This window comes from Mandrillus leucophaeus, unplaced genomic scaffold (assembly GCF_000951045.1).
Source record: "Mandrillus leucophaeus isolate KB7577 unplaced genomic scaffold, Mleu.le_1.0 Scaffold639, whole genome shotgun sequence".
In the NCBI taxonomy this organism is placed as follows: Eukaryota; Metazoa; Chordata; class Mammalia; order Primates; family Cercopithecidae; genus Mandrillus; species Mandrillus leucophaeus.
The window spans coordinates 683996-709559 of record NW_012106908.1 but is presented as its reverse complement, the minus strand read 5'-3'; the positions used below and the strand labels follow the sequence as shown (position 1 = coordinate 709559).

General features: G+C 42.3%; 2 protein-coding genes across 2 annotated transcripts in view; one reads left to right on the top strand and one right to left on the bottom strand.

Annotated features, from left to right (window-relative positions):
• Positions 1–24060, top strand: TM6SF1 (transmembrane 6 superfamily member 1). The gene is made up of 9 exons (XM_012000663.1): positions 1–100; positions 2710–2807; positions 6475–6578; positions 8810–8892; positions 9610–9731; positions 11399–11503; positions 13467–13559; positions 14084–14203; positions 23625–24060. The coding sequence occupies exons 2-9, from the start codon at positions 2787–2789 to the stop codon at positions 23814–23816; spliced, it is 840 nt and encodes a 279-aa protein (XP_011856053.1). The 5' UTR covers positions 1–100; positions 2710–2786; the 3' UTR covers positions 23817–24060.
• LOC105554291 (hepatoma-derived growth factor-related protein 3) overlaps positions 2180–25564 on the bottom strand; it is a 75550-nt gene continuing 52165 nt past the window's right edge. The window contains exon 6 of the mRNA XM_012000688.1: positions 2180–2607. Within this exon, the coding sequence (XP_011856078.1) occupies positions 2575–2607 (33 nt within the window). The 3' untranslated portion in view covers positions 2180–2574. The remainder of the gene's footprint in view (positions 2608–25564) is intronic.

Sequence of the window (25564 nt, the reverse complement as noted above, 5' to 3'; positions counted from 1 at the left end):
TGGACTATTGTAGGGGTTGCTGCCCTCATCCTGTTCCTGGTAGCACTGCTGGCTCGTGTCCTCGTCAAAAGAAAACCACCCCGGGACCCGCTGTTCTATGGTATGCCTCCACAAAGGGAAATCTTTTGTATCTGATTAATAACACAATACTTTTGGCCTCAGTCACATATTCCTCCTTGGTTGTGAATACTCTGAGCCTTTTGGTAAGAGTGGTTGCAAGTGTAGGAGTGTTTCAGGATAATGTGGCCCTCGCCTCTGGCTATTGCCTCTTAGGCTGTGGACTCCACCCTCTCCCAGGTGGCATCCTGGTAGAGGGTTACTGGCAGGCCAGGCAAGGCAGGCACCCTGCCAACCCCAGCATGCTTTGACCTCTGACCTCGACTCTCATGCCAGCTCCTTCCTGGGCTTCCTGTCTTCAGCCTGCTACTTGCAGTCCCCCCGACTTAGTGCAGAACTTAACTGTGTGGTGCCTGGGTCTGCACATATGCATGAAGAGGAAAATAATGGAACCTGCCATAGAGACAAGCACCTATAGTGCACCTTGTATGGCCCTGAGCACTTTAGCAGCAGGCTTTTACCTAATCCTCCCCATCCCTCCACTTGAAAGTGAAGCAGCTGGCTTGGAGATGCTAAGAAATGTGGCAAAGGTCACATGGCTTTTGACCCCCAAAGCCCATGCCCTTCCATCATGCATGCTGCCCCAGCCAAGCTACTACTGGCCTTTGAGCACTTCCTGTGCCAGGCACCTTGCTGGGCATTTTGTTCTATAGTTTCTGCTTCAGTAATGCTCCATATCAAATGCACCCCAAGTCCTACAGCAACAAACATTTATTTTTCTTGCTCACAGGTCTGTGGGTTGGAGACACTCTGCATCAGGCTGTGGGTTGATTTCAGGGCTGTTCTCTGACTCCTTGTTCTTGGACCAGCAGCTCCCAGGCATGCCCTTCTCAGGGCAGATACAGAGGCACAGTGGGGCTAGTAGGAAGAAAGTGGTGGCTCTTAAGACCTTGGCTTGGAGCTGCCCCCTCTTACTCCCACCCATATTCCACTGGCTGAGATGAGGCATAGGGCCGAGCCCATCAGCAACAGCATAGGGAGCATTCTCTGCCCACAGTGGGCCTTAGGAAAGGTGAGGTGGGAAAGAAGAATTGTGAGTAACTAGTTTCTCCAGTCCACATATAAGAAACTCTGAAGCTTACAGAAATAATGTAACTTGCCTAAGGTTTTACAGCCAGTCAGTAGATGACCTGGATCTGTCTGATTTCAAGGCCCACATCCCTTTTCTTGGCTCTCTCCACTGGCCTGTGCTCTGGCCCCTCTGACTCTTCAAGGCTGGGCACCCTCTCTCCTGTACCCTCAGCCCTCTGTCCTGGTCTGCTACAGCTTTGAGCATACTGCAGCTTCAGGGCCAGGGTCAGGCCCAAGGCCAGACTCCTCATGTACGTGTGGCCTTTTGTTCCTTCTGGGGAGAAGGTGAGTGCTGGACTCCTGGCTGCTGACTCCAGGCAAGGCCACCTTCCCTTCTCTGTGAATTAACCATCCCCACACTCCTCTCCATTTCTTTTTTCACAGCTTTTCTTATATTCACCATCAGATTTTTCTACTGTTCATGCCCATCCCATAGTCTAAGGCACCAATTTGTTACAACTTAAAAATGCAGCTTTGACAAACTAACATGCATTAAATTTGATCACCTGCTGTTTAAAAAGTATTATTTCTTGTTGCTAGTAGCTTTAAGCCCATTTAGGAGATGCTCACAACTCTAATAAGATTCTCTGATAGGTACAGATTTCCTTCTGTCATATTCAGTTATACCCTCTTGTATTCATTTTTAACATCACTAGTCTTATTTCTGAAAGCCATTGTCACTTGCACATTGCCACCTGTCTGTCTCTAGGATACGCTGTGTGGAATAGGGTAACCACACTGGACACGCTGTAAGGTGGCCTGCTTGGGAATCATTGAGATGAATCACTTTGTCAAGTCACTGTCTTTTTTTTTTTGAGACAGTCTTGTTCTATCGCTCAGTCTGGAGTGCAGCGGCGCGATCTCGCCTCACTGCAACCTCCACCTCCTGGGTTCAAGCGATTCTCTTGTCTCAGCCTTCGGAGTAGTTGGGATTACAGGCGTGTGCCACCACACCCAGCTAATTTTGGTATTTTTAGTAGAGACAGGCTTTCACTGTGTTGGCCAGGCTGGTCTTGAACTCCTGACCTCAGGTGTTCTGCCTGCTTCAGCCTCCCAAAGTGCTGGGAATGCAGGCTCGAGCCACTGCGCCCAGCCTGAGTCATTGTCTTAAACTTAGCGGTCACTTCTATGCTTCCTTGGCCACTCGGTTACTGGCTTTGCTCCCACTGCCCAGGTGGGATGTGGGTTTGGCTCTGGGCAGCCACTTGTAGGGGAGTGGAGGATGGGTGGAGTTGGCCTGCTAGAATCTTCTGTGACTGAGTCGGCGGTGACCATCATTCTCCACTCCTGTGATGAGTGTTGCCTTGATGAGAGTAGTTAGGCAGGGATGGGGAGAGCTGCAAACACAAGTGGAGGTCCAGCTGGGTGTGTAGAAGGGGTATTCTGTTAGTCTATCTCGATAATTGTCCACAGCATCTTCTGGAAAACATGAAAAACATTCCATTATTATTAGCTGATGCCAAGCTTGTGTAATTGCCTCCTGAGCTATTGCTTTTTAAACTGCTGCTTTCTTTGCTCTAGTGTATGCAGTTTTTGGATTTACCAGCGTGGTGAACCTCATCATAGGACTGGAGCAAGATGGAATCATTGACGGGTTCATGACACACTACTTGAGAGAGGTATGGGATCACTTAGTGATTATGAGGCTTCAACCAAAAGACCACAACCCAGATCACATTACTCTAAGCCAGAAGTCCTCTCATTTAGTGTGAACAGGTATGATAGGCAGGTTTTGACTTCCTATAATAGCCTTAGGTCACTTATTCACATGGAAAGTGGAGCAGAAAGGACGGTTAGATCACGGGAGGCAATTCTCTCCAATGTTCAGCTCTCATAGCTTCTCTCATGACCCCACACATGACCTGCTTTTCTCCTTTATTTGTATTTAATATAAATAAGGTACCTTAAATGGATTTAGTATTTGTGTGTCTGTTAATACATGACTATCTCAGAAACCCCAAGTCAGTCTTAAATTTGTGAAGTACCAAACACAGAAGCACTTGATGAAGTCATTTGATTGTGATGGCTGGCACTCCTCACCACACTGCCCAAATCATAGCTTTAGATAGCTGCCTGGTACTCAAGAGAGCTAGTCCTATTTTCTTATTTTATGGTGGGCTGAACCCAGCCCCAGAGAGGTTAAGTGACTCATTCAAGGTTACACAGGAAATGAGGAACAGGGCTCGAAGCAGATTCTTCATCCATGTTCAAATAATGGGGAGCTTTGTATGTACACTGTGGGATTTTAGGTTTTATCCTGTCTGTGAGGGAAGATTTTAAGTCAGTGAAGAATACAGGTAACTCTGGGAAGGATGGGTTTGCAGGGAAGGGTCCATGCCATGAGCTGGGGCACCAGTCAGGAGGATTCCTCGGGACCAGCAGGGGCATAAATGTGGCTGGGCAGAGGCAGCGCATGGGAAGTAGAGAGAGGGATGAACTTTAGAGAATCAGAGTGGCTAGAATGAGTAAGACTTGGGGACAAATTGGGAATGATGGGAAGGGTGAGGCCTAAGACAGTGTCCTGATTCCTGCTTTGGAATTTGGAAGAATGCTGCAAACATGTAATGTAAAAACATTACACCAGAGAGGGATGAGAGGAGGAATTTATTTCTGCAGACATTTGTTGAAGGGGACTCTGTGGTCAGAAGACCTGCTCCCTGCCCCCCAGGAGCTCCCTGCCTGATGTGGTGGGGAGATGGCATTGTCCCAGATGCAGTGACAGAGACTTACTCCAGGCACAGAAGTACACGGAGGAGGAATTAAGTCTGGGCACAGTCGGGGAAGGCTTATTGAGTTGGTGACACTGCTGTAGCATTTAAAAAATGGTCATGGCAGTGGAAGATAGATATTTCCAGATGGACCAGGGAGATAGGAGAAATTCTGGAGAGAAAGGACAGCTTGGGCAAAGGCTTGGAGAGGACTGGAGAGGAGAAAGAGCATGTGCCTCCCACTGGGGCACCAATCTGCAGGGATGAGGCTGAATTTCTATGGGGAGGTAGAGTTTCAGATGCTGGCAAGGTTTTGCAGGTCTTGAGCTCTGAGGAGCAGTCCTGGCAGAGAGAGTCCGGGGCCATCTGAGTGCAGTTGGTACCTGAAGGTCTGAGAGGAGACGGGCTTGCCTATGAGAAGGTAGAGAGAGAAAAGGGCTGAGCTTGGGACTTTAGAGACCATGGCCAGAAGAAGAGAAGCCCCTGAAGTGGACCTTGGGGGCAGGCCAAGAGGCAGAAGGAAAACCTGGAGAGTGGGGACCATGGCACCCAGAGGAGGGAGGTTTTAGGAAGGAGGCGGCTGATGAGAGGGCTGGAGGCTGAGCTGGCAAGGGTGGTAAGCATTGGGGCAGATGGGGTACCAGAACGGGGACTGGGGTGTAACTGTGGTGGCAAGGTCTGCAGGGCCAGGCTCTGGGGACCCAGCTGTGATAGAGAGATGGGGCTTGGTTCAGCAGGCTGTGACAAGTTTTGGGGAGTTTTAGAGTAGAGCAACATGCCAAGAGCCAGGCCTTAAGAATCTTCATCTGGCAGGAGGAGTGTCATGGGCTAGAAGGAGGGGACAGAGGTAGGGAGACCATTTGGGAATGTAGCCGTGGCCCAGTGAGGGACACTGAGGGCTAGACCTAATGCTGTGAAGAAGAGGGAGTATTGCCAGGGTGACATGGTAGCGATAAAGTTGATAGATTTGCTGAAAGACTGCATAGGAGAATGAGGAATGAAAAAATGACCATGTGGTTTTGACCTTGGGAAGCTGAATGGTATCATCATTAATATAGAGAGGCCATGGCTGGCCTGGTAGCTCATGCCTGTCATCTCAGTGCTTTGGGAGACAAAGGTGGGAGGATCGCTTGAGGCCAGGAGTTGAGACTGCAGTGAGCAATGATTGCACCACTGCACTCCAGACTGGGTGACAGAGTGAGACCCTGTCTCTACACACACACACACACACACACACACACACACACACACACACATACAGAGAGAGCAAGAGAGAGAGAGGCTGGTTGAGGGGAGATGCTGATGAATTAAGAGTTCAGGCGAGTTCAAAGAACCTGTGGCCTGTGGACCATGCAGTTAAAGATGCTCATCAAGCTACCAGGAGAGACCACCACTGGCTCAGAGAGCCAGGTGTCTTAGCAATGGAAGTCTGAAACCATAAATCAGATGTGTTCTTCAGTCACAGCAAGTCCGAGAGAAAGGACGTGGGCCTGGCATGGGTGTAGAAGCAGAACCTTGATTCTGTTTCCTGCTCCTCTGATTTTAATTTGATTTGATCTGTGGGAGAGATAACAAAGCAGTCCTTGCCCCAGGGGAGCATGAAACTTCAAAGAAAGCCCTGCTTGCTTGGCTGATTGGTGGGCTGGTTGATCTGCACTCTTCCTTGTTGTAGAAAGGACTTAAGGCATCTTACAGTGTGAAACAAGCCAGGACAGCATGAGCGGGGGAGAAAGAAGAAAGGAAAACAAGGTGGGGCCAAAACAAAAGTAGAAATGCACGGAAAATTGCCAGTGACTTTCCAGAAGCCACCTGGAAATGTAACCACCTAGAAAAGGGAAATGTAACCACCTAGAAAAGGGAACTGTAGTTCGTCATATAATCTCGTGTTCATAACATTAACATTTGCCCAGGAGAAGTACGGCTCTTCTTGTTCTCTGCTAGGTATACTAGCTACGTGACCTTAGGTAAGTCTTGTAATCTCTCAGAGCCTCTGTTTCCTCATCTGTAAAATGGACTCAATCCTGTCCATCCCACTGGGTTGTTGGGAAGGTAGAAGGAGGGGTTGGGTGTGAAGCTCCGAGTTCAGTGCCTGCCTGCCTATGTGTCAGTATGTGGAGAATGCATGCTGTGCCATGCCCAGTCCAGCAAGCCACGGGATCAGCATGAATTATTAAGGCCAGCCACTGGCTCTGGAAAGCAGGGTCATCCCTGATCACCTCTCTGATCACTGCCCAGCACCTTTTGTCAAAGATTTGGCTTGGTCTCCATGAGTTTGCCGTACAGCTGAGATTGCCTATCATGCCATCTGCCTTCGCATCACAGTACAAACCTTTGTTGATGCATCATAGGCCCATTGGCCAGGCATTCTCTAATTCCATCCTCTGTGGCCAGACCCTGGTTTTGGCAGCTCCAGCATGAAGTTGTATTTTCACGTTCCTACCAATTTTGAAGAAATAGTTTCATCTTAGCAGATGAACACAAGTTATTTCTGCTGTTTTATTTTACTTGCAATACAGGTCTGATGTTCTGCATTTACAGGTCTTATTTAAAGTGGACTTCTGTTTAATGCTTTCTTTAGGGTGAACCGTATCTGAACACTGCATATGGGCACATGATCTGCTACTGGGATGGCTCTGCTCATTATCTGATGTACCTGGTGATGGTGGCAGCCATAGCATGGGAGTAAGTCAGTTCACCTGGTGTGTGCCTTTGCCACCTTAGCAACCGATAAGCGGGTATGTAAGGAAACGTTATGCATAGAGGCAAATACGCAAGCAAGTATACTGGACATGAATATAAGTTCCATGGGTGCACGTCAGACGTGGCTTTATCCTCCTTGTAACACTGCCTTTTGAATATGTCCCTCTGAATTGCTCCCCAGCATGGTGATAGCTCGGGCAGACCCTTTACGCTTTCTGATTATGTTGTCTTACAAGAATAATTTTTATTTTCAGCAATTAAAGCCAAGCACATCTTAAACTTCATTTCAAAACTTCAGAATTTCCAAACTGCAATTTCATTTTGGTTTAAAGCTTCTGTCCTTCCCCAGATCAGGCACAGCTCTGCGGCTTGGCTTGCACTAAGGCTTGGCTACATGGCCTGTCCGTTCACTCCTCTCATCTCACTCTGCAGCTGGTCCCTTGGGAGTAGATGTGTATGTACAAGGGATTAAAGGAACAGGGGAAGAGTCTTATGTGAAAGGTGCTGTTTTTGGGTAACATGATATGCGAGGTTGGTCTGGGGAGGCACACGTGTGAGTTCTTTAGAGACCCCAACCACAGGAGCTTCTGCATTGCACTAATCCCTGAAGTGAACGACATGCTCTTGCGCTGAATTTCTGCCCATGGTGGCCCACCCACAGCTTTTTTCTGCTGGGGCCCCTGTAACCCAGAAGGTGCACCCTTTGGGGAGGGATCCTTTCAAAACGTTTAAGTCCAGCCGTCTTCTCAGGCCTCCACTTGCTTCCGGGTTACAGAAAGTCATGCATTCTTGCCCCATACAAGGTTGAAATGCAGTTTAACCAACTATCTCCCTCACTCCCAACATGCACTCAAGGTCAGCTCCAGCTAATTTTTTATTTTTTTTTTTGAGACAGAGTTTTGCTCTTGTCTTTCAGGCTGGAGTGCAATGGCACAATCTCGGCTCACTGCAACCTCCGCCTCCCGGGTTCAGGCAATTCTCATGCCTCAGCTGGGACTACAGACGTGTGCCACTACACCCGCAAATTTTGTATTTTTAGTACAACAATCTAAAAATTTTTTTCACCATGTTGGCCAGGCCAGTCTCAAACTTCTGACTTCTGGTGATCTGCCCACCTCAGCCTTCCAAAGTGCTGGGATTACAGGCGTGAACCACCACGCCCGGCTCCAGCTCATTCTTATTTGTCCTCCCTACAATCCCAGTCATTGTGAATGGGCCTCTTGGGGTCCGGTTACATTTGGCTTGAGGGCTAGGGTGGGGCAGGACCCACACAGTATTCTCCTTGTTTCCTTTCAGAGGATTTCCTTTTGAATTTCTCATAGCCTGTTACATAGTGTGGAGTTGGGTTATTGGGGTTATCAATTGAAGGAACTTTTTTTTTTTTGAGACAGTCTCTTGCTCTGTCGCCCAGGCTGGAGTGCAGTGGCACGATCTTGGCTCACCGCAACCTATGCCTCCCGAGTGCAACCATTTCTCTTGCCTCAGCCTCCAGAGTAGCTGGAATTACAGGTGCATGCCACCATGCCCAGCTAATTTTTGTATGTGTGTGTATTTTTAGTAGAGACGGTGGTTCACCATGTTGGCCAGGCTGGTCTCAAACTCCTGACCTCAAGTGACCCACCCACCTCAGCTTCTCAAAGTCCTGGGACTACAGGCGTGAGTCACCACGCCCTGCCTGAACAAACTTTTTGTCAGCATTGAAGATTAGGGGTATATGTCTAGCAGCTCCTTTGCAACATGGGGTACATGTCACTTGTCTTCACCTTTGGGGCTTTGGCCAATATTCTGTGACCCCAGGAAAAGTCCATTTAACATTATCATTGTAAGTATAACTCATACTTACAATGATTAAAAATATGGATTCAATTTCCTTTCTTCTTTCAACTTTCTTTTTTCCTTTCATGCTGCTGAGTTTCACACACAACAGGGAAATGCAGGAGTCCTGTAGCAGGGATGATCATGTTGTAGTTTAACAGAATACATAGCAAGCATAATTTCCTATTTAAAAGGACACGAAGAAGGTTCTATAGTATATCACGTGGCAATGAAGTTAGATAACCAGGACTCCCTGTGTTTGATTTATTCCTCTCGATTCAATATGTTTTGATTCATGTACTTTACTAGTTTGAATAAAAAATAATATTGAGGATCATTTTTTGCTTAGTATTCTAAGACAAACATACCAAGTCAAGATTTTTTTGTTGTTGTTACAGGGAAACATATAGAACCATTGGCCTATATTGGGTTGGATCTATTATTATGAGTGTTGTTGTTTTTGTGCCAGGAAACATTGTAGGTAAGATACTTTATCTTAAAGTTCACTTTCCTTTTCTAAAACAATGGGGCTTGTTTTTAAATAGAGAAGCTCTTTTAGTTATAATAGAACCAGGTGATTCCACGCTTACTAAAAACCTGTTTTGCAGAGTAATTCCTTTTTCTCACCTTTAAAAAAAATACCTTTTAAGAACTGCTTTTGAGCAATTTCCAGACGTGTGCATTGAACAATTTGGCAGTCAAGTATCAGGGATTCCTATTTTTTTAGAAGGATCTCGAGGGAGTGAGTATGGTGTTTATGGCTATATTTAGTGTGCAAATATGTAACTCCTGACACATGATGAGAACTCCAAAAATGTACTTGGAAATTATTAATGTATGCAGGAAATCAGGATATTATATATATAGGGAGATAGCTATATACAAACATATATAGATATCTATCTAGACGTATTTTTTAAAGACAGGATCTCACTCTGTTGCCCAGGCTGGGTTGCAGCGGTACAGCCGTAGCTTACTGCAGCCTTGACCTCCTGGGCTCAAACAGATTACTGTAGGCAGGACATGCCTGTTACTATACATCTAGTATTTTTAATTGACCTTTTTAATTTGGCCTCATTAAAAATATTGTCTGGCCCATAGCAAAATTTTAGATGACCTGAGATGGGGAGGTATCCTAAATATTACCTGTGTTAGATATGCTTTTGGTAACTTCTTTCTCTTTCTCTCTTTTAAATAGGGAAGTATGGAACACGAATTTGCCCTGCTTTTTTCTTAAGCATACCATATACTTGTCTTCCTGTCTGGGCTGGTTTCAGAATCTATAATCAGCCATCAGAAAATTATAATTACCCCTCAAAGGTGATTTTATTAAGTTTTGATGTACCCTGTTCTCAAACTCATAGGGTTCATTCACATCCACTGGCTGCTGAATTGAACTGTGCCTCTGTGGACTGGAGCATTTGGGGTATCCAAACAGTGTGACTGTTTTGATTATGCAGCATTAGCTTACATCTTAGTTAATGTGGGCAAGAAGGTCTGTTTCTGTCTGAATACATCTGCTTCTGTTGGCAAGGCCATACTTTGGGGAGCTTCCTGTGCCAGTGGTCACACTGCCTCTAACCATCAGATTCTGCATTAGTGTGTCAAGTGAAGTCCATAGTATGTGGTTCATCTAGGGTTGTTAATGGCCTGGATTTTGAGCACCTGGGTTCCTCTGTGACACCTATGCATTTATTACCCCAAGACGACACTGGAGGAATACTGTTCCTCAAGGTAGTCTACACAGCCATACAATCTCGACTCCAGAGATCCAGACCCAAGGAGACTGGCTACAGGACATCTGAGACACCTCCCCTTCCATTCACAGCCAGGGTGGTCAAGGTGAAACAACACTGGCCTGGCAGATACTCTGTTAAGGCCTTCATTTCTAAGCTAGTTTCTCTGTTTCTTTCCCTTTTCTAGGCATTAGATTATTTAGCAAGATCTTTTAAGCAAAACTGATATATGAAAATATGAATTACTAGAGATAATCAGAATACGACTATTCATTTTATAAAATGTTTTCAATAAAATTCATTAAAATACATTTTAATTGACAAATACTTCATGTGTAAACATTTAGACAGCTGCTATGTAAACTCAGGCTGGCACACTGACAGCTGGTACTCTCTTACATCCCTCTGAGGAAAGAGGTGGCTGTTAAAAAGAAAAAGCAAATAGTCAGTCCACGCTTAGTCCCGGCTCCACTGCTTTTAAAGTTTCCATGTCAGTGTGTCAACAGAGTAGGTATGCCAGGAGGCATGCAGAATTGCTTATCATCATTTTTAATGTGAAAACACAGTGACAGCCAGGGCCAAGCAGCATTGTCATACAGTGCTGACAGGAACATACATTCAGAATTGTTCTGCAAAGCAATTTGGCAATGTTATCAACCTGAATAATTCTGGAACCCAATAATTCTGCTCCTAGATCCCTATCCTCAGGAAATCATCACACTGATACCACCGAAGATTTACATACAAAATTGTTCATCATTACATTAAGTGTAACAGTGAAAAATGCCTAAATATCCAACAGTGGGAGAATGGCTGAAGTGTGGTGTTTCCATACGGTATTCACTTTCAGAATATTTTTAATCATGTAAGAATGCGTGTGTGTGTGTGTGTGTATATCTACTACATGTATTACTGGAAAAGTATACCAATGGTTAATAGTGATGTGGCAGGTTTATGGTTTGCTTTTAAAATTTCTTATCATTAAAATGTCATTTCAAGAAAAAATGTGGACTCATAGAGCTATAAGGGCCCTTCGAGAGATCATTTAGCCCAAATTCTTCATTTCACAGATAAGGAAACTGAGACTTGAGGAAGGAAATGATTTTCCTAAAGTTCCATGGCCAATGACTTATGATATAAATTGTGAATCTTCAAAATTCTCTTATCCATCATCATGACATTTAATGTTTCAGATTTCAGATTCTTCTTTGGCACTTTGGGCCTGCTCTTTAGGTACAAACTCTATTTTAGGTTATTCAAGAAGCCCAAGCGAAAGACCTGCTGAGAAGACCATTTGATTTAATGTTGGTCGTGTGTCTCCTCCTGGCAACTGGATTTTGCCTGTTCAGAGGCTTGGTAAGCGTAACAGATAATAATAATGTAACATTGTGATACTACTCATATTTCCAAATGGAAAAACCTTAGAAATATGTTTTTGTTTTTCCATCAGACTTCTTAGCAAACTAACAAACCATTCCTCCCATCAAAGCCTGGAGCCCCGGACCTACTTCCTACTGCTCCCTACCTCAGCCTCCTGCTGTCACCTCCTCCTATCCTTAGATCAAGCTCTACTCAGACGCATCTTCTTCCCCATTTTAGAGCATCTAAAAAATCAGCCATTGGAGTCTCTCTCTATTATTCTTTTGATGTTTTGGATTTAAATGTAAATATCTTTGGTAAGGATGGCACCCTAGGACTGCAACACAACTGTGGCACAGAGCATCCCTGCGTTCTCGGGATAGGGGCGATGGGGTTGAGGAAGGCGTACGAGCTCAACAATTCACGTGTATGTAGGGTTATGGGAATGTCTCACTGATAAGAATAGTGTTGAGTAAATTCAGCTCAGGCCTGGAGTATTGTATTGATGTGACTGAAATACATTAAGGGCATGTGGGCATTTCATATTTTCTATCTTCTCTTTTTTAATATTTTACTGCAGAGGTTAAGAAAAAGACTCACAGGCTTTGGAGTTAGAATCCTGGCCATTTACTAGCTGTGTGGCCTTGGAAAAACTACTTAACTCTTTGACTCTGTTTTCCTCTCTGTAAAATAACACGACCTACCTTAACAGTATTGTTTTGGAGATTAAATAATGTACACCAAACACTTGGTAGAGGCTCTTATACATAGTAAATGATTACTGTTAGGATTTTTATTCATCAGTGATCCTTCACAATGGCCCAGTTTGATGATTTCTTCTTAGTAGAAATACATTTGGGAAAATCAAAATTATATTGTTAATTATATTCAGCTTCAGTGACAATTTCTCTTCTAAGCCTGTTGGCGCGCATAACAGTTGGAGGGTAGAGTGGCAAGCGTAAGCCCATGTGGGTGACTTTTATCATTTCAGGGTCTTGGGCTACTGGGGGCCTGTGCAGCAGGCTGGGTTCAGGGGGAGAAGCTGTTTTAAGAGTTATCTTTATCTGTGGAATGCCAGAAACTTTCTGGAGGAGAGTTGGGTTGGCTAACAGGAGGAGGGGCATGGGGAAGAGAAGGCAAGGCCATAGCTTTGCTTGGACCACAGGGCCACTGAAACCATTCTTTGGTTAGTTTGTTGTAGGTTCAAACAACAAAAAAAAAGTGGGCCCCACCTGTATTCTTGCATAGACATATCCCCTTCCCTGTGCACATGAGAAAAATGTGTGCATGTGTGAGTGTGTATGCAAGGTGGGTAGGGCTTTTGGATTGGGGCCATTTTTACCACTCTGCCATTGGCCTGTGTTCATATATGTCATCTAGGTGGGACAACATTTATGGCCAAAGACATGAGGAATGGTGCCTGAGGGGAGGAAGGTGACTCAGAGGGGACCTAGTAAGGTGCCAAAGAGACTTTCAGGCAAGAGGATGCTGCTTTCAAATCATTATCTTTTACTGCCTCCAAAGGCTATATACTCTATGAGGCACTAGAGACAGGAGGTGCTATTTTCAAATCTTGCAATGCATAGTAAGATGAATTTGGTGTAGAAATATACTTTTCTTCCTGTAGGGAATAGCGGGCTAGTTATTTCCAGGAAAAGTGAAACTCATAACTTAGCAAGCTGTGCTTTGGCTAGCCAAACCTAGATACTTAAAACTCTGAATATCTGAAAGGTACCCAAGAATAGGGCATTAGTTACCATTTCCTGCACCATAATTAACCTTTGCTTAATCTCCTTAAAACAAATGTGTAAAATATTTCCATCATTGATGAGTCTCTACAATGCACATTTTGTTAAATAGCAAAGCAGCCTGTGACTAAACCTGGCACATTTAGCCTTATCAGCAAACCTAAGAACCAGATGTGATCGTATTTTTATAATGAGTTTATTTTTGTTCTTAGATTGCTTTGGACTGCCCATCTGAGCTCTGCCGATTATATACGCAATTTCAAGAGCCCTATCTAAAGGATCCTGCTGCTTATCCTAAAATTCAGGTCAAGTAGTTATGAGGCCTAAGATTTTTCTAACATTAATTTTCTTTTAAAAAATGGGTTCCAGCTGGGTGCGGTGGCTCATACCTGTAATCCCAGCACTTTGGGAGGCTGAGGCAGGTTGACCATGTGGTCAGGAGTTTGAAACCAGCCTGGCCAGCACGGTGAAATCCCATCTCTACTGAAAAAATACAAACAACTATCCGGGCATGGTGGCACACGCCTGTAATCCCAGCTACTCAGGTGGCTGAGGCAGGATAACTGCTTGAACCTGGGAGGTGGAGGCTGCAGTGAGCTGAGATCGCGCCACTGCACCCCAGCCTGGGGGACAGAGCAAGACTCCATCTCAAAATACATACATACAAATAAATAAAAATAAAAAAATAAAAATAAAAGTAAAAAAAATGGGTCCCATATAGGAAATAGGAATTAATATTTTCAAAGATGAAAATGTTTATTTTTTTGTACTTTTTAGTCAGGCCAAGTTAACTGCTGATTTGCTGATATTATTTCTCTGTTCTATACAGATGCTGGCATATATGTTCTATTCTGTTCCTTACTTTGTGACTGCACTGTATGGCTTAGTGGTTCCTGGATGTTCCTGGATGCCTGACATCACATTGATACATGCTGGAGGTCTGGCTCAGGTACTAAGAATATTCTGTTGAGAAGGTTTACTTGTGGTTTAGGTGTCATTGTTGAATGTATGAAAAACTTCTCTCCTCAGTGTTTTAGAGTAGGAGATAGCTACTAGACATGTCACCTTTGGTTTTGCAGTTCTTCGGAAGACATTTCTGCAAGTACATTTTATTTAAATCTCACAATAACTATATGGTAGATATGCCAACCCAGTTACAAAGATGAGGAAACTAAGGCCCAGTGAAGTTAAATGATTTGCCCAAGGTTACACACCCAGATGCGGCATTGTTTTATAGGATTGTTTCACAATCTCTGAATACCATGGCTACTAAAAAAAGATTGAGCTGTTACCTTCAAAATGTCCATCCAAATGTAAGACTTCAGAATTCCACTACACTGTGTTATACAGAACCAGGGAAAGTGGTTTAAAAAATGTTCTGGGCCTATCAGTTGATTCCTTTTCCACTGGCACCTTGCCAAATATTTGGCCTAGAGTAGGTGTTCAGTGAATGCTTACTGCATTTGACTGAAAATGAAATTATCTATGGAGAACTTCATATATAACATAAAGCACATTTTTACAAGATAATTAGCAAAACAAATCAATCTGAACAAGGAAGAAAATTAATTTCATTGTTTTTTCTTACTAGAAATAAAACAAATGAACTTATTGTTTAAAAACTTTAGCTCCGTCTTGTTCTTTTCAAGCAGTTATAAGAATGCTATAGGAAACCAAAAATCGTACATAAAGGAATTATGTTTTTGAGATTACTAATGAAGAAAAGAGAATTTTTAGATGTATGCTGTAATTTCCTATTCAGGAAGATAATCATTCAAACTGAAATGAGGTTCATCCAGAAACTGTAGGCTTGTACAGTCAATTATATGCATGGTATAATAACTACGATTGCAAGACATACTAGAATTCACAGGGTTGAAAAATATAGTATTTAAGGGGTCAATGCATTAAATCCTTTCAGTTTGAGGTAATTCTTAATTACAAAATTAGCATAGTAATATCAAAAAAGTTGATGTAGCATCCAGAAGCAATGGTTCCTGTCCTTTCCTCGAGGGGCTTAAGAAGGAAGAGAACTAACATTTATTGCTCTTTGCTGGTTGTTTTTCCTTTGCAGACCTCTAAATACCCGATTCCTCAGTCCCTGGGCTTTATTTGTATATTTTAGGTCTTTATCTTTGTATCTTTCAATACCAACTATAAGCTAATGACTTCCAATTTTCTACCTTCAGCCCAAACTGTTCCCAGACTCCTGTATTCCAAACTCAAGTCTTTTTACTTGCATGCCTCACTAGCACCTCATATTTAATATATAAAATAGGACCGGATCCTCCCCACAACTTCTCTTCCATTTTTTTCATTATCTGTGTAAATAGCCCAATTGCATCCAGCAACTCAAGCCAGAAAGTTGGAGTAATTATTTACACTCCTCATCCTGTACATCTAGACCACCACCAAGTCCGGTTTTTTTTTTTTTTTTTTTTTTTTAAAAGAGACAGGGTCTTGCTCCATCTCCCAGGCTGGAGTGTGATGGCATAGTCATAGCTCACTGCAGTCTCAGACTCCTAGGCTCAAGCAATCCTCCTGCCTCAGTCTCCAGAGTAGCTGGGACTACAGACATAGACCACTGCACACAGCTAATTTTAAAATTTTTTTAAGAGATGGGATCTTATTTTGTTGCCCAGGTTATTCTCAAATGCCTGCTTCAAGTAATCCTCCTGCCTCAGCCTCCCAAAGTGGTGGGATTACAGGTGTGAGCCACCACACCCAACCAGGGCCAGTTAGTTTTACTCCAGTGATTCTCCAATCCATTTTTTTTTTCCAGTTCTGCTGCCCCTACACTAGTCTGAGCTCTCATCACCTTACTTCGTGCCAGGCAAACCACGTTAAAAGTTTTACTTACCTATTTGTCTAAGGATAGGCTATGTGCTCTGCTGTTGTAACAAATACTCAGTGTAGCTTAACACAGTAAAATTTCATTTCCTGTTTATGCAAAGATCATGTGGGATATTTTCAGGGTCCAGGCCTGGCACCAGGTCAACTGCAGGGGAGGCTGGTTACTGTGGTCTTCCTGCCTGCCTCATAATAAACAGCACAATGGACACATCATATTATCTTTTGTAATAGCTTTGAAAAAAAAATCCCAATATAAAGATGAGGAAGCGGAGGCTCAGGACACCTGAAATTATTTGCCTTAAATTACAGAGTTATTAAATGGCAGAATAGGGTTATGAAATCCTGACTCCAAACCTCATATTCTTCTTTATTGTGTTATCTCGCCCACCCCATGCAAACAATGAACTATGGCACAGAGTCCTACAGCAGAAAAGGCTGTACGTAGTTATGAGGTGTTGGAGAACCTTGTGGGTGGAAGGCAGTGACATTCTGAGTTGGACTCTGAGGGCCAAATGGGGCTTTATTAGGCTGAGTCTCTCCTGGGAATAACCCAGGGAAACACTGAGGTGTGGGCATACGGAGCAGGTCTGATGGCAGAATAAGTCTTGGCTTTTATTTGGCCTGGTTCCCCTGCCTTATTCTCCTGTATCCTTCAGGACAGAAGGCCGCATACCCACTTCACTCTTGCCAGCCCTTTCTTTAGAGGATTAGACTGTTCAGTTTGACAGCTGTTCTGTTTGACACCTATCACCTTGTGTTGTGCCTGCACAATCAGGCCTCCTCTACCTGCCATGTGCCTTGGTCAGCCTGGTACCAGTCCCTGAGGCAGGAACACTAAGTGTCATCAGCCAGCAGGCTGGTTAAAGAGACCAGATGTTGGACCTGGTTAAGTCTCAGGAGACAAATGGAAACGGCAGGAAAACCTAGACAAAAGCCTAGTCACATGGCCAGGGTCAACAGTCAGGAAGCTTAGGAAGGTCATAGCTTGGAGGAAAATGGGTGTGGTGAGCCTGTAGCAGTAAGACGAACACTAATTTGTTGGTGAAGCTAAGCTTGCAGATGGGCACTTACTACTCCAGCCAAGTGGTTCTGAGAAGGGCAGTGTGGACTACAGAGCAGCTAGCAGCTGCAGGGGCATTACCCCATTCATGTCAGACATCAGGCATCCTGGGGCTTATCCATCATTGCCCAGTTTGTTAAGGCAGCCTGAAGCCCCTCTTGATGGTGAATACCCAGATCCAGAGCCTCAGGCTAAGGACCAGATCCTGTAAATGTCAGGATGTTTCTCCCAGCCCAGCAGGTGAAGACAGATTGAGTAAAGGATTATGGGTCTAATTCCCATAGCTCTTGGCTGGGCTTTAATATCTATCTACTTACAGTGTGTAGACTAAGGAAAAGTTAGAAACCATGCTGCAACAAAACAATGTATACGACCAGAATAATGAATTAGTTATGTGATTTGTTTTTCACTTAGCAAAAGTACGTGCTTATGAAATGGAGTCTCATCTTATGGGAGTACCTTACATATTCATCACAGAAAGCACTCTCCAGCCAGGCATGGTGGCTCACGCCTGTAATCCCAGCACTTTGGGAGCCCAAGGTGGGTGGACTGCTTGCAGTCAGGAGTTTGAAACCAGCCTGGGTAACATGGTAAAACCCCGTCTCTACAAAAAAATACAAAAATTAGGCTGGCATGATGGCATGTGCTTGTAGTCCCAGCTAATAGGAAAGCTGAGGTGGGAGGATCGCTTGAATCCAGGCAGCAGAGGTTGCAGTGAGCCAAGATTGCATCACTGCACTCTCCAGCCTGGGCGGCGACAGAGAGAGACCCTGTCTCTCCACCACTACCAAAAAAAAAAAAGAAGAAAAAAAAAGCATTTTTCTGTAACGTTAATCAGCATCTTTGCTTGCTAAAATTGCCATTCTTATTTAGAAGCCTTACGCATTCATGATCCCACTAACTTTACTAAAACTTACTTTTATTGAAACATCTAGCAAACTCTGAAGAATCTATACAACTTAATAAGGAAAAAAAACACACCTTTGAATTCATTCTTGATCAGTATAGGCCAATGCAAGAAATATTGAGTAGTAGCCGGGCATGGTGGCTCACACCTATAATCCCAGCACTTTGGGAGGACGAGGCAGGTGGATTACCTGAGATCAGGAGTTTGAGACCAGCCTGGTCAACATGACAAAATCCCATCTCTACTAAAAATACAAAAAATTAGCTGGGCGTGGTGGTGGGCATCTATAATCCCAGCTACTTGGGAGGCTGAGGCAGGAGAATTGCTTGAACCCGCAAGGTGGAGGTTGCAGTGAGCCGAGATCACACCACTGCACTCCAGCCTGGGTGACAGAGCGAGACTGTCTCAAAAAAAAAGAAAGAGTGAGTAGTTACTGGGGCCTTGATTTCGGACCATGTAGGAGTCTGCCAAATCTGCTGCCTTAAGAAATCAAAAGATCAAGGAAAGAGTAAAAGAAAATTGAATAAAATGAAACCAGGACACATTTTAGACCAAAGAGTTCCGGGCCGGGCGCGGTGGCTCAAGCCTGTAATCCCAGCACTTTGGGAGGCCGAGACGGGCGGATCACGAGGTCAGGAGATCGAGACCATCCTGGCTAGCACGGTGAAACCCCGTCTCTACTAAAAAATACAAAAAACTAGCCGGGCGAGGTGGCGGGCGCCTGTAGTCCCAGCTACTCGGGAGGCTGAGGCAGGAGAATGGCATAAACCCGGGAGGCGGAGCTTGCAGTGAGCTGAGATCCGGCCACTGCACTCCCGCCTGGGCGACAGAGCGAGACTCCGTCTCAAAAAAAAAAAAAAAAAGAGTTCCACTGGGGACTTACTCATAACCTAGGTATCTTTTCATATAAAATGCTAACTATAGGATTAAAGCTGCAAGTGTAATCTGAAAGGCATTAGAGGCTGCTTAGATCCACTTATTAGCATTTCCTCAGTTGAAGCATTTTCTCTTGCTAAAATATCAATGAAAATGAAAAAAAGTCAGAGCCAGTAGAGTTCATATAGTTAGAAGCATAAGCTCTGGAGGTGGACTGGTTCAGACTCTAGCCTGTTGCTGATGAGCACAATGACCTTGGCTACTTTACCTCTCTGATCCTCAGTTTCCCCTTCTGTAAAGTGAGGATAATAACGGTAGCTTTCTCATGGAATTGCTGTGAGGGCTGGATGAGGTAATATATGTAAAGGGCTTAAAACAGTGCCTGGCACATAACAGCTATGTAAACTCTTTGTTGCTATTATTACTAGTAGAAGATTCCCAGTAAGAGTTTGGAGAAATGCCTTATGTTGTAACCTGTTACAAATTAGACAAACTAATTAAATTATGTGTATTGTATATAATTATCAAGAAAACAAAGAAACTGGGGGAAAGCTTTGGGACAGACTCACCATGGGCTTGGTAAGGAGCCTGCCATCCCACAGCCAGCAAAGCAGGTTCAGTTACTTCAGTCAGGTGCGGCCCTCAGACTCTCTAACTCCCTGGTTATGTAGGTGCTATGCCATGTCTTTTCTTCACAAAGAGATATGGAAGCTTATGTGTGAATAATTTGGTTGTGAAGAGTTAACTCTACTGAAGTAAATTTCTTTTATTTTTTTTTTAAATTGAGACAGGGTCTTGCTATGTTGCCCAGGTTGGTCTCAAACTTCTGGACTCAAGTGACCCTCCTGCCTTGGCCTCCCAAAGTGCTGGGATTACAGGTATGAGCCACCATGCTCAGCCTGGAAGTAAATTTCATACGGTTTTTCCCTCATGGAGACGTTAAGAAAAATCTGAAAGTAAAGGTTTAGGAAGAACACGGCTAAGTTGGGATACTAATGCAAATCTTGTTTTCTTCATTTGCTTCTGGTGTGATTCATTGCTAAACATCTTTATTTAGTATTAAATTAATACTGGATTTAATATCTTTATGTACTTATCCTTTCATGGAGACACTTAACAGTAAAAAGGTCAAAAGGTCAAGAGGATCTAAAAACAAAGGCCCAGATTTTCTACAGAGTCAAGCACCAGATCATGAATGGGTATTTCAGTTTTGTATTTGTGTCTACAGAATAGCCCCAAGTGCTTGGCACTGTCTAAGCATATCACAAACATCAATTCACTGAACCCTCAAAACAACCTATGAGGTGGGTTCCACACCTCACCCAAGGCCATACAGCTGGTTTGTAGTGGAGTTGTGATTTGACTCTGGATGTCTAGTTCCAAAGTCAGTGTTGTGAACCAATAAACTATGTTGCTCAAAAAACTCTAAGAAAAGATAATACAGTTCTGGATTAGCTATTTATACTGTATTAGCAAAAGACCCTGGCTGTCATCCCAATGGTCACCTAAGTTTTCTGCCTATAACATTCACATGGACATATAACACTCTTTCAGTTCTTCTTTCTGGAAAAAGCATTAACTTTTTTAGTTATCCTTTACAGATTGTCGCTATACATGTAAGAAAACAGCTCTTAAAATTTAACCTTTGTTCACCTTATTGTCTCATTTGCCACTCCATCCTTTAAAAAAAAATCAGATATATCTCTTAATTATTTCTGTAAGGTGAAAATGATTTAGAATGAAGTAGAAGAAAAATTATTAGGGACTCAACCTCACATTGCTAAATTCTGGATAAATTTCTAGGATCAACAGTTCATATCTGTAATCCTGGGCCTCCTGTTAATTCAGCAGCACTGAGTTCACTGAGCCACCTGACCCCAGCACAGGCTCAGGCTGAGCTCTTCAGGTCCAGACATGAGAGGTCTCGTGCTGCTGGGAACAACACCCAGGAGACAACCTGCAGCCCCTTATTAGCTATGTGCTTGGGAAGAGAAACCTCATCAGGTGAGACTGAGGTTTTTCTGAACTTCCTCCTGAACACTTAACATCCTATGCCTTAGGAGAAAGCTATGGTCAGGTACTCACTCAGCTAGAAGTGTGGCTACCATAAGTACATCCATTAGGACTATGAGCAGTACTGGGAGCTGCACACAACTGGCCTTAGAGTTCTCTCACATACAAATGCCTCTTTTGATTATGAATGTTAAAATGTTTGTGCCTTAATAATTCTGAATAAAGAGGCCTACTAAAATACATACAAAAATAGAGAAAAGCTTTGTAGACCCTTTATGTATTTTGACAGTCACAAGTCCATTGTTGTTGAACGTTTATTGAGCTCTAGTAATGTGATAGGTGCCACACAAAACATTAGACACAGTACCTGCCCAGTGGGCTTACAATCTAAGGACATGAATCTTTTATTTTTTTTTTTTATGACAGAGTCTTGCTCTGTCACCCAGGCTGGAGTGCAATGGTGCAATCTTGGCTCAATGCAACCTCCACTCCCAGGTTCAAGCAATTTTCCTGCCTCAGCCTCCCGAGTAGCTGAGATTACAGGCGCCCACCACCACGCCCGGCTAATTTTTTTATTTTTAGTAGAGATAGGGTTTCACTACGTTGGCCAGGGTGGTCCTGAACTCCTGACCTCAGGTGATCCACCCGCCTCGGCCTCCAAGAGTGCTGGGATTATAGGCATGAGCCACTGTGCCCGGCCATGATTCATTTAATGTTGCCACGAGTTTGCTGTTCATGAAAATGAGGTATTAACTGCACTGGTTAGTGCAGGAAAAGAGCCTAAGGAATCACTGACTTTTTATGCAGGCTTCCCTATGCAAGTAGGCACAACTGCTCATCTTTATTCTCTTAAAGTATGGTTGGCATTTCCCCAAATTTGGTGATTTTGTGATGTGTATAAGTATCTATAAAGATAGAACCACCAAACCCACATTTCTGAAAACCAGGGATCGAATTTGGCTTCTAGTGCAGAAGAAAATGCTTGGTTATATATTCAGAAAAACACTATTATTCAAAACAGACCCTAAGGAAAAATAGTACGGGAGCCATGTTCCTGCTCAGAGTTCCTAGAATGTCCAGAATGCACCTCCTCAGGGCAGCCCTGAAAGTGCCCTTTACTCTCAAGGTTTTTTGCCCTTGGAGCCCGGAGATGCAAATACATTTGCTGGGTTCTGCCTGGGCATCTACCAAGGAGAGGTGTATCTGAGGGCCGAGTCCTCTCGGTGCCTCATGGATCACAATGTAGACAATCCACGTGTTGGTCCTTGGCAATACATCATGCTAATTTCTATTTCCAGAGTAGCAAACATGTACCACAGGTCTCCAGAATATACCAGGAATTTGTAAAAATGCAGCCCATTAAAATATTTGCCACTGATAAAAAATTCATAAAGACGCTACTTAAAAAAACTTGTCCTTTTCTTGCCATGGTGAAGTCAAGTGATGAGTAAACACCTTTATCTGTGAATCACTCGGCAGAATACATTGGTTTCATATGGAAAGAAATATAAAATAACTTACATGTATTTAAAGCAAATTATTTAATTCTTCATTCTTGTTACTTCTATGCCTTCTCTATAGTGCGGTCTTTTGTCTCTTTGATCCTGATGAACTGATAATTTACTACTTAATACATTTAGATTCCCAATCCTTTATTCATGTATATCTTGAATTTCAGCAAGATATGAAAATGCAGACTCCAGGGGTACATTTTGTAATGATACAAGCCTTCTGAGGAAATTTTCTGACAGGAGCTTTTAATCCTGCTGTGGTCTGTTTTACCCTTTCCAATACAGTTTTCCTCTGTGCTTGCAAAAAATATCAAAAAAGACCAGTTGGCACATTCTGAATGTATTTTCTGAACAAGTATATAAGTAGAGAGGGAGGCCATTTTGCAAATGCAGATAATGCTGACAAGTCATACTTCCAAATAAATTATAATTTGATTTAAAAAGGTTGCCTGCATGTACATTTGCCATTTTACAAAGAGCAACTGTACTCCTACCTCCACCCAAATTGGTAACGATCTTATCTTACAAACAACCCTTAATATTTTAAAAGCTGCAGAAAAAACAAATACATGAATAAATGAATAAACAAAAAACACACAGGGAAAGGGTAGAAGCTCTTGCTCCAAGGAGTAGATGAAAGACTGATAAATGAAGCTGAGGTCCCCCCAGTGCTTCCCTTTCAATAGTTTGTTATGCTAAAAATATTTTAGTTTTTAAAAACTCTGCACTTGCCTCATTTTTATTGGAACTCAATTTGTGAACCACAACTGAGTCTCTATGTAGGATCTCCAGAATGCAAATCAGAAAAAAAACTGAGATTTTATTCAGATTTTTCTATTAGATTGAGCCACTGATGTTTGGTAAAGGGCACTTGATGGTTAAAAACACAACTGGCATGATAAAACTACACGAAATAATATCTACTTTATTTGAACAGTCATATCAAGAATGGCCCTAAATTTAATCAAAGACTAAATTTAATGAAAGACTCTCACATTAAAGACTCTGGATCGTTTGAAGGTATTTTGCCTGCAGGTGAGACTGGTTTTGAGGGCACAGAAACGTAGCCTGAATGAACCATTCAGAACTCATCGTGCATCCAACTGAACATGTTTCATGCTTACCCCATTTTTTTTTTTTTATGCAACAGGCTCAGTTTTCTCACATTGGTGCTTCTCTTCATGCTAGAACTGCTTATGTCTACAGAGTCCCCGAAGAAGCAAAAATCCTTTTTTTAGCATTAAACATAGCATATGGAGTTCTTCCTCAGCTCTTGGTCTATCGTTGTATCTACAAACCAGAGTTCTTCATAAAAACAAAGGCAGAAGAAAAAGTGGAATAAAAATATTACTTCATGTTCCTTTCTAAATTACTAACTTTTGTTATACTGGTACTGATATTATGTCCCATTTCATTCTCTTCTCATACATGAATACTTAAGAATATGTACATTCTTGCTCTGCACTGTATGTGTGAGCTATATGGTACTGTGTAAATTTTTGAAGCAAAATGGAAATTCTTGAGAAAGTCTGTTTAAAGAAATATATTCAAAATCATTTGTGAATAAACTTGATCATCCATCTCAATATTCTGTTTGACATATGAAATAATTATAAGTGTAAAAAATTACAATTTAGTGTCAACAGTAGTGAGCATGAAATTATTCAAAAGAGAATATAGAGAATATGGCCTGTTCATATTAAAAAATTCAAAACAGTGAATGCAGACTGCAGAAATAACTTCTGCAAATAAGATGAATATGCTTCATTATTAACTTCAATATAAAAGGCAAATCATCAGAATATTTGTAAATGTTGTTTGAAAAATGTTTTCCCAAGGAAAGTTCATTATTTGCTGCTGTTTTAAGAAAATTACTTTTACTAAATTTTTTTGTGTGAATTTAAATAGCTAAATAGGAATCAATAACTATCTCTACCCTTAATGAACACTTGTTTTAGTGGTGGCTGAAAATATTTCTATTGTATTTCTGTGTATGTTTTTAATAAAATTATTTTTGGCCTCTTATGAAGACAAATCTTATTAAATTTGAAACATTTCATATATACACATAAAATTGCTTTTAAACAAAATTTGTGAGTTGTATATTCCAATTCAAAACGTCATCTACATTCCCCTTATGTTTCAGTGTGAGCAATGAAGAGGCCTTTTGATGAATTAATTAAATTTCATTAATTTAAAAATACATTCAAATATTCAAAATTAAAAAGTATCTTTTAAAGAAAAAGTATTAGATTGACATCCCTACTATCTTTTTATGAACTTTCCATGTTTGGGATTGTATGTTGAATATACTAGAGAAAATCAGTATTTACTAAATGAAAGAAACACACCAAAAATACAAACAGCCACCTCCTCACTGTGCCCTGGAATGATCAATGGACTGGTGCTTTCATACCCTTAGCTGCCATCATCATCATCATCATTAATGGCCCTAGGCTTTTAGGTCTGCTCACATTTTCTCATGTTTTTATTAGCTCTCACAAAGAAAACCAAAAGAAAATGGGATACAAATCAATGCATGGATAATATCAAGTTACAAAATCTAGGGTCCACAGGGCTGGTAAATATGCATGTGTAAGCAAATCATGTAGTCATCTCCCCTTCATCCCCTACAGTGTTTTCAAATAATCTAAAACCCAGCGAGTGTTTAAAAAAAAAAAGAAAGAAAAACCCTCACCTGCACTTGATTCTATTGTCAGCTTGCTGTGAACAATTTTTGCTTTAATATATGAATTACATTAATACCTCACATTACATATATGAAGCCAAATTACACTAACTTAGTTTGCTTACAACCTCAAATCTTACTCCCAGTACACATTCCAATAAATTTATTCTGTAAAAACAATACATTTTTTTGTTTTTGATTTTTTTACAGTAAACTTTTCAACTACAAACCTTGAATACGCGAAAGATGTTCCAAGGACAAGCATTAACAGGATTGATAAAACCCAAACTGACTAAATGTGTTCTCACAATATAAGCTGGCATAAAAATAAATAAAATTCTCTATTATCACAATAGCAACAATAATGTACACATAATAATGGTTTATGGATGAATATTAAC